The following is a 9,558-nucleotide window of genomic DNA, read 5'->3' as shown; positions in this document are numbered from 1 at the left end:
GGCCTTGTGGGAGCAACTCATGAAGCAGCATTCTCTTCGAATCCCAGAAGCAACAAAGGAGACACTTCTTGGGGTAGAGGTCCGATTTGGCTTGCGTAGGCGGGTCTTCTCTTCGAGGGAGCCACACGGCACGGTGCACGTTACAGTCGTAGAGGACCCAACTTTCATCTCTAGTGATAAGATCTTCAAGAAACTACTTTCGATGTGGGCGAAGATTGACAGATGCAAACCCGGGTAAACGGGTGCCATCCGTCAAGGTGTGAGGGATCCATCGAGCCAGCACTTTTCTGTAGTCAAGGGCCTGGAGGCGACTGACGAATGGTTACAACCGAGTCTCGTCGCAAAACTGCGGAAGTTGATCTTCGGATCCTCTTCGACAGCGTAGGTGGAGAATGGCGGAGTCTTCGACAGTGAGGACTTGTCACTGTCGAAGACTCCGCCACCGCTGGACCGGGGCTTGTCTTCGAAGTCGGAGTCTTTGACAGTCCTGATGGTAGTAGCGCCCTCGTGCAATTTGATGTTGATGTTGTGGGCTGCTGCCGTTGCTCCAATGCCGCCATGCCATTCATAGAAGATGATAGCTCGAAGTTGCTCTTGCGTAATTGACATCGTGATTGAAGTTAAGGAAGGCCTGCTCCAGTTTGAATAATATTTGGATTAGTTGAGTAGATAAGATTATGTTGATTGTTATATGCCTAATGAGTATGCTACATTCCTCACCGTGTAAGCCTTTGAATTGGCGAGAAATGATAGAAATTACCATATTTGGAAGTGTTGATGAATTATTTTTTTTAGATCACTGTACTCGCCCCAATTGCCATCAATCTCACGTTTGCTTAAATCTTGATTCGCTTCAACTAGCTCTTAAAATATATAACATTCCTGAAGCTAAAAAGCTAAAATATATAACATTCCTGAAGCTTCATTCTCCATTCAGAGATTTCATTGTTTCAAGATTCTTTGGAATCATATGCTCGATTCTTCCGATGTCTCGGAGATGCGTGATAACCTCTAACTACTTCCCCTTCGTTGTGTCATAGGAACGTTCTTTGCATTACCAAGAACTACTGAGTCGCCCTATAGTAGTCGATTTAATAATTAATAGGCGTATGTCCAGCAAGTAGAGTTTTAAAAATAGCTGAGTTCAGGTTGAAGCTCAAAACTCTGCTGTGCTGATTCATTCATTTACGATTATTTTATCAACCGGCCTGAACGTCCGGCTAAAGCCGGACTTCGGACTTATTTTGGTGTTCGCTCCGCTCGTTTTCACCGACCAATAAGAAATAGCAGTAGCGACATTTTTTTTTTTGGGAAATTATTGCTTTTTATCAAAGCTTTATCCATTTTTTTACCCGGAAACTCGAGTATAGATGAATGATTTTATCTTTTTTACTTAAACTTTCAGTTCTATACTTGGAGAGCAATCCAGCTTGATTTCACGTCTATGTTTCCCTCAAACCTCCACAATTTGGAACATTATTCGAAGTATGAGTCTGCTCCGTCCTCAGCTATCAGCAAAAATGGTGTGCTATCATGGAATGACGTGGATATCACTATTGTAGTGATAAAAATGACGTTCTACGTCAGGTCGCGTAAACTGTTGGTTACTACCTATTGCATCTAAACAGTCGTTTGCACGTGTGTTACCTCCTTTTGAAAAAGGATGACAACAGCGTTAGGGAGACATGCTGGGAAATAGATATGCGAAGGAACCATGGAAACGCTATCATGGAATGACGTGGATATCACTATTGCATAAGCACCGCTGCAGTTCGCGATGGTCTCTCCGCGATATCAACCGCTAGTTCAGCCGCGCCGCTTCGAGTGTGGTCACTTATGCGTTGGGGCTCCCGCGCACTCCGACGGAATGGAACCCGTCTCTCCCCCCTCTAGCTTTCTGACACCGGCGCACCATTTCAATCCCGTGTGACCCGCCTCATCCCATTTTACAACTATCTAGCTGCGGGGCACGAATTCGACGTCGCAGTACACGTTTCACCCAATTTTACCGCGTTGAGGTTTCAGCGCACCAAACCGACGCCATAGTATTTGTCTCCTTCTGTGGAATTTCTTGACTGAGACACACGCATACACAGACGCAAACACGTGGCAGAATAAGCCCGTTATTGTACAGCATGATAGTTAGCAATTTTGGGAGTATACATTCACATAAAAGTTTATTTAATCTCACTAACATATGAGAGAAACTAACTTGCCTAAGCCAACATGCGTGTTTAAGGAGCTCTGAAAATTTTTGCATGGCAATGGTTCGGCACTCCACCGGTACAGAGTTTTGCATCATTAAGAAGTATTTTCGTGACACACAGACAAACACACACGGACTAAGCGCGTTATTATATAGCATGATGTTTGCGTATTACTTTAACGCTGGATAGCATTCCAAGAGGAAATAAAAGTTAGCAAAGAATTCAAATTGAACTTAATTCCGAGTTATCTGGCTCTCCTTATACATTCAATGCTTCAGAAAATATTATGTAAAAGATCATATATCTTGTTTATATGATTGCTCTATTGTACAGATAAAAGCGAGAGGAGCAAAAACACAGAATGATTACGACTTTATTTATTTGTTTTCCTTTTTTTAGATTTTAAAGTTTATTGAAGAGATATAAATACTTGCTTTGTGAGGCTTCGGAATGGTACAGGTGCTTAACAGTTAACGAGACAGAGTTCTTACTGCGAAATTTTGAGCAAGGGATCGTATTCATATGGCAGTAACACAACGGGCGTGGCCTAGTCATCTCATCCCAAATCTCCTTCGTTGGCATCAAACTGGGGCATTTTTTTCAAAAAGTATTCTGGCACGAAGAAACTGTGAACTTTTCGATGCAGTTCTTCTGATGCCTGAAACAGTTCATTCTGAGAAAGTGATGGAAACAAAATTTCCTGTGTATGGTTTTACTTCTTTGACTGAGGAGAAGTAGTGAAGTCAAACACGGTGGAGTTACACAAACGGCTGCGCTCGAAGCGGCGCGGTGGATCGTAGCGGTTCGTATTGAGCGGGGTTCTTCCTAGCTCCACTCACCGCTGCAGTTCGCGATGGTCTCTCCGCGATATCAACCGCTAGTTCAGCCGCGCCGCTTCGAGTGTGGTCACTTATGTAGGTGTACCAATCTTCAGTACATTTTGACTCGACTATATAGTCGGGTCAAAACGACACGAATCACCAGTGTAGTTGCGGTGCACTTGCGTACGCGCTCAAAACGGCGCGATGGAGGCAGCAGTTGGAACCGAGGTGGGACTGTCGCAAACTGCAGCGATGCTTGGTGCCAGCAAGGGTTTCATCACGCTCCCAGCCGCTACGCTCCATCGAAGCGCCTCGAGAGAAGCTACGCAATTGCGTACGTGCTTCATGTCGTTTTGATCCTACTACACCTGCCGTACCTGTGGTACTCCGTGCTTTGTGTCTCTCAACGAACGCAAGTCACTGTTGTTCATCAGAGCGTTCATCACCTGGAATCAATAACGATCAAACAGAAGGAAGTAATCTTTACATAAGATTGAATTTCAGAGTTTTTTATAACAATTGACACATCTAGTCGTAAGATATTATGCGAGACAACTGAAATGTGATTTTGGGGATCGAAGTTTCACTTTTTTCGTTGCGTTGGCTTCTTCCTTGCCGACCACTCCTCTCGTCTTGGTTGTTGATGTGAACTCGCTGCAGTGATTTTGATTTGCCAGAGGACTAGAGCTTAGAAAAATCTCAGAAGATATTTCGTTCTGGTAACGTCTAAGAATAATAAAGAAGAAAAAAAAGCCATTCTACAAGAACATCATCATTGACGTGAAAAGGGGGGTTCGACAGGGTGATACAATTTCACCCAAAATATTCACAGCCACCCTCGAGAACGCAATGCGAAAGTTGGAATGGGACGACATGGGAGTGAAGGTTGATGGTCGGCAGCTACACCATTTGCGCTTTGCTGATGACATCGTACTGATAACACCTAGCATCAGCCAAGCGGAACGAATGCTGACCGAATTCGACGAAACATGTGGATGCATCGATCTTCAGCTGAATCTACAAAAGACGATGTTCATGCGGAACTGATGGGTCTCGGATGCCCCATTCAGGCTCAACGGAACGAACGTATCCGAATGCACCAGCTACGTTTATCTGCGTCGGGAACTGAACATGATGAACGACCTGACCCCCGAGCTGGGCAGAAGGAGACGAGCGTCTTGGGGAGCGTACAAGAGCATTGAGGATGTAGTGAAGAAGACCAGGAACACCCGGCTCCGTGCTCACCTCTTCAACACCACCGTACTTCCTGCTTTGACCTATGCTTCGGAAACCTGGGCATTTCGCAAGCAGGAAGAAAAGAGGTGAGCGTCATTGAACGTGCAATTGAGAGAGTGATACTAGGAGTATCCCGTTTCACGCAAGTGAGGGACGGGATTCGAAGTTCTCTCCTACGTCAGCGATCGAAGATTAGAGACGCCGCCGCGTTTGCCAAGGAAAGTAAAATAAGGTCTGCCGGACACGTGATGCGCTTTAATGACAACCGTTGGACCAGAGCCGTGAGCGACTGGGTTCCCCGCGATATTAAGCACACTACAGGAAGATCGCCGACCCGATGGTCAGATTTCTTCACGAAGTCCTTCAAAGAAAAATATGATGCTCTTCGTGTCCCATGCGAAAGGGGGAACCACCGGGCTACTCTGGCACGCGATCGGGACAAATGGAAGAATTACTGGCGCCCGCTCGACCAGTTCGAAGGTCAACGGGAGTCAAGGTGATCAAGATGAACGTCTAAGAATTGCGAGAGGGAAGGAGAGGTGCCTGTTACAATATGCCAAACGAGTCTTCAAAATGTGTTCAGTGAACCCATGTACGACACCGAAATCAAACTCCGTTGAGGTGAATAGTGCATAAATTGGGCTCTGCATTAAATTAAATTGGTTCTACTGTTTTTTTTTGCTGGAAAAGGAGTTCTCATGGTGTTTGAGGTGATCTACAATATAGTACCAGTTATACGCAAAATCCGCAAACGACTAACGGCTGAGGTGCCTCTTATGTCTTCTTCGGCTTCTGGACCTGCTTCTACTTCTTCGCAACGAACAAGGCATTGCTAATAATGCACATCGGCTAGCTCCCGCAAGTCACTATACTGGCCAGTTACACGTTCGTAAACCTCAAACGATTCTGAATTGAAGCGAACGTAGTGGCGCCTCCCAGCCGCACTGGTTAAGCGAGACGCTTTACTCTTTACTCACTTCACTTCACTTAACGTAGGTTTCACATGTGAAGTAAGGAGAGAATGTCTGGCATTCCATACAAGTAACGTTGTTCCGCCAACTGGTGCGTTACTGTGCCAAAATGTGTTAAATAACTTACTTGAATGTTCAGCTATTTAATCCGACGTTAGTTTCCAGTTAACTGACTGTTTACAATCCTTTTGAGGGAAATCTGGTGTGTTTGAGCTTTCAGTGATTAGCACCCAACGTTCGCCATGTTAAAATCGAAGGAAAGTCGAGGTCGAGTTACATTTTGACAGAAACAAAAAGTAGTTTCAGACGTGGCACGTGAAACAATTATCCCTCATCCTGCCACGCTTTCTTACGCTTTCTTTAAAGGCGGTGTCTGAGGTGGTGCAGATTCCAGGTGGAGTATTCGTATATGGGATGGGAGACTATGGAGAGGGGGGTGACTCCGTCCATTTCTTACTAATTGCCGTAAAAAAACCCGGAATACCGGAATATGCGGCGCCGCACAAGGCTGGCGCGCTCCAGTCGAACTCCTTGTAGAAAATAGTGCGCCAGAACGCCTGAAGCCGTAAATTTCTATGCCGTTTTTTACGGCAGTTAGGAAGAAATGGACTGATTCACCCGTACGATCGACCCCCCGATTAACCTACGATCCCCTACACGAATAGTCCACTTGAAATCCGTACCACCTCAGATTCGTGAAGGAGTGATGCCTTTAAAGAACAATGACCTTTCTTCCACGATTTTGCCTGAAAACTGTGATGTTTTTGAGAGAGAAAATCTAAAGAGGTACAGGTAAGAAACAAAAAAATCGAGTTTTATTGTTTTTGTAAGCGTCACTGAACTCCTGTGACTAGCATGCTTCGTTGTGGAAGAGAAAGCGACTACGATTAACTGCATGCATACATGTAAGCTGAGTACCTCTTGCCGGTTAGCTTTCCGGATCATCACGTTTGATTCGAGTCCAGTTTTCATGTGCAGTATAATAAAACGGAGCACCTGAAAATAATGGAGCGACATAACTATCAAGTTCCAGGTGAGAGTCGATGACTGCTTACTTCCCTCCACAGTATAATCGAGGAATCAACTTCTTGGGCGGATAGTCTGCTCTTCGTGCATAATCTATAAAGGTTACGAGTTTAGTGTGAAGAGAAAGTTTGACAATGAGTCGATCTTGTTGTATGCAGGCCAAAATCTCACTTTCCGTTTGTCTTCATTGCCTTCCTGAAGTGAAACAACACACACTCTTTGAACACAGACCAATAGTGAGGACTGAAATAGTTAAATAGGCAACAGTAGTTTTCATATGGGTTTTCATACATGCAGTATCATTTCAACTTATTTGCGCTTTCACAAAGTTCCCTTGAAGGCAGCTTCTCACGATTTTGACATGAAGCAGAACCCACAGCGAGGAGTTCGGAAGTACATTAGACGTTAGATTGCGGAAACCAGCGTGATTGCACTCAAGGAACCCGCGAGATGGGGTTGTAGATTATAGATACTGGATGGTTCCGCTAATCTCTCGCTGAGCCTTTTAAAAAAACGGCGTGGAAACCACTTCGGTCATTGCGAGGTATGTTAGAGCGCTCCTCTGTGCACACGTTACCCCTTAGAAAAGCGTCGTCTTTGTCAGCGTCAGAAAATACTGACGGCTTTGATACTGACGGCTTTTTCCAGGCTCTGACAAAGGCGGTAACAGCGAAACTTTAGCTGCTAATAAAGATAATTGCCAATCTTGGCCACAGCTGAAGCAAATGAATGAAAAACCACAAATTCAACGTTCCAAGATTCAAGGACAGTCCTACATGGGCAGTTTATGCCTTCCGAAAGTGCCAAATGTTTGCAGCAATTTAGATGCTTGAAGACTAGCATCCGTTAACACTTTAGAGCGGAGAATTCTAAAATATGGTCCTGATAATTACCTATTATTTAGCTGATATCTTGTTCCCAATGTTTTCTCATACTGTCGAGTAATTCATTCTTTTCCTAGTATTTTTTGAAAAAGGCAGCGAAAGCAGTGCACAGTAGACATCTGATATGATTTCAAAGCCACATGTCAACGTACCTGAAACCGAGTTGCTCTTCATGTCGAGCATGAATTTTCCCGAGGTTCAGGAAGATTGGATCTAACGTTTCGGGTTCTTCCAAATGATTCATCGTAGTTTCAATAACCTAAGTGCACGGAAGTGTGTATTAAAGGCATCACCCCACGAATATGAGGTGATACCGATTTCAGGTGGAGCATTCGTACACGGGATCGTAGATTATGAAGTAGGGGTGATTCCGTCCATTTCTTCCTAATTGCCGTAAAAAACGGCCCTGAAGATACGGCTTCGAGCGTTCCGGCGCGCCATTTCATACAACGAGTTCGACTGGAGCGCGCCAGCCTTGTGCGCCCAGACAAGTCTGGCCGTTTTTTTACGGCAATTTTTTTTAGGAAGAAATGGACGGAATTACCCTCCTCTCAATAACCTACTATGCCGTATACGAATACTCCACCTGAAATCCGTACCACCTCAGATTCGTGGGGTGATGCCTTCAAATAGTTTACTCAGCGATTACGGTAGGAAAGGCGCACCCACCTGCATAAATCGAAGAGCATGGAAAATGAGTTCACTGGACTTCTTATCATCCTCTCGTTGATCCCTCATCATAAAGGGGAACATCAGCTTTGCGTCGGGTACTTGCTCAAATATCATTTCAAAGATGTCCACTGCTAGAGATTCTATGTCCCTTAAATATGATCACATCGGAGTCAATGTGCAGAAATCTCGAATATCGGTACTGTAAAGAGAGCACAATTTAAGCTACCGAGAAACACTCACGCATCTAACATGCTACTGAAATTTTACGCTTTCCACTCACTCAAATTACATATGGATATCAAAAGATATCTACTAATGCATAAAGCGCCAATTTTTCTGTGGCTGCCACGAAAATTTGCACGAACACTTAGAGGGAGGTGGCACCCTAAACGAAGAAATTAGAAGAATTCAAACGCCATTTATCTACAGCAGCTGAAGTGAGCAGTTCTGCCACTTCTTGATTGAGACTCTCCTGCGTCGTACAAGATGCAGGCAGAATTCTGGGTTCAAATTAATTAAATTAAAGTAATCAGATCTGCGGGAGAACCTCTGAAGGACTGGTACAGCAACGTGTTGAACAGTACTGTACTGAGCTGTAATGAGGAGCGATGCAAGTCGAATACGTGGAAGTTTGCTCGAGACGATGATCGCGTTCCCGACTTTTTTATCGTATTGAATTTGATGGGACTTGACCTTTAGGGATAACCACGAAGCTAATCACGAACATGCGTAGCTCGTTGACGACATGGTGCAGCAGCAAACGATTTCATCAATTTTTTTGCGCTCCTCCTCAAAGGCGATGCATCACGAAACTGGCAGAGTTGGTAAAATACAAAACACGGAGTGTAGATTATGATTAGCTTCAGTCATTTCCTCCTAATCGTCCTGGAAAACAGTGTTGGAAACAGTGTTTGTTCGTATGAGGTAGTGCTATTTCGTTAGAACTTTCGTATTCGTTAGAACGTGCTGTCCTTAAGCACGCACGCGTTCACGAGCGAGCGGTCGAAGACCAATGAGGTGTCCACACTATCTGCTTCGTGATACGGTGCCTTTAAGGTTAGCGAAATCCGATGAGGACTGCGGCATATTTGATTGTGAACACATATTGGCACGTCGTGGAAAGTACATTCAGGCAGTTTTCGGTATTATTAATGTTTCTATAATTAATATAATTTTTTATATGGATGGTGGAAACGTGACAGCTAATGTTTTCTTCACGCTTACGCTGATCACAATTTTTACGCATGCAAGGGAAACTTTGCAAGATGTTCTGGAGACTCGTTTCGTGATTTGGCAATTCTCTGCTTTGGGCACGCGTTGCTTTCTGTTTCTGCGCTGCTACACAAATTGCACAAATCACAACGACTACCAACCGTGATACAGTATTCCATGAACGCGTCAGGATATCCTTGTCCAGTCGCGTTAACTGAGACAACGAAATCATCTTGAATCCTGAATCCTGAATACATTGCCGGTATTAATATTTCAAAATATACGCGAACAAAAGGCAAGAACGAATAAACACTGAGGATGAATGAGAGACGAAGAGAAATAAAACTTTGTAAACGCAACTTCTGTTGTACAGGCCATGGAAGCATTCAGCCCTTTAGGATTGTGAAACCGTTACCTGCACAGTCTCTTGATTCCTATTTCTTTCTTCTTTGTCGATTGAAAAGAAGAACTATTTGAAATAAAGCTTGTACATCATGTTCCTCCCAATATATTCGTTAAAAAACTTATT

General features: G+C 44.2%; 2 protein-coding genes across 3 annotated transcripts; both read right to left on the bottom strand.

The window, feature by feature from the left end:
- Positions 1-252: 252 nt before the first annotated feature.
- On the bottom strand, positions 253-609 carry RB195_019574 (uncharacterized protein; the record flags this gene model as incomplete). The annotated part of the gene is made up of 1 exon (XM_064187488.1): positions 253-609. The coding sequence occupies one exon, from the start codon at positions 607-609 to the stop codon at positions 253-255; it is 357 nt and encodes a 118-aa protein (XP_064043369.1).
- Positions 610-2,763: 2,154 nt separating this feature from the next.
- On the bottom strand, positions 2,764-9,286 carry RB195_019573 (uncharacterized protein; the record flags this gene model as incomplete). 2 transcript variants are annotated; one of them, XM_064187487.1, is made up of 8 exons in its annotated part: positions 2,764-2,865; positions 3,406-3,474; positions 6,154-6,231; positions 6,291-6,354; positions 7,298-7,404; positions 7,815-7,965; positions 8,365-8,510; positions 9,191-9,286. In XM_064187487.1, the coding sequence occupies 8 exons, from the start codon at positions 9,284-9,286 to the stop codon at positions 2,764-2,766; spliced, it is 813 nt and encodes a 270-aa protein (XP_064043367.1). The 2 variants fall into 2 exon arrangements, with proteins under 2 accessions (XP_064043367.1, XP_064043368.1); XM_064187486.1 differs by lacking the exon at positions 8,365-8,510 and having other exon boundaries at positions 9,191-9,261.
- Positions 9,287-9,558: the final 272 nt, after the last annotated feature.

This window comes from Necator americanus, chromosome II, assembly GCF_031761385.1.
Source record: "Necator americanus strain Aroian chromosome II, whole genome shotgun sequence".
In the NCBI taxonomy this organism is placed as follows: Eukaryota; Metazoa; Nematoda; class Chromadorea; order Rhabditida; family Ancylostomatidae; genus Necator; species Necator americanus.
Note: the sequence above shows the minus strand (reverse complement) of the source record. Positions and strands in the feature narration are given on the sequence as shown.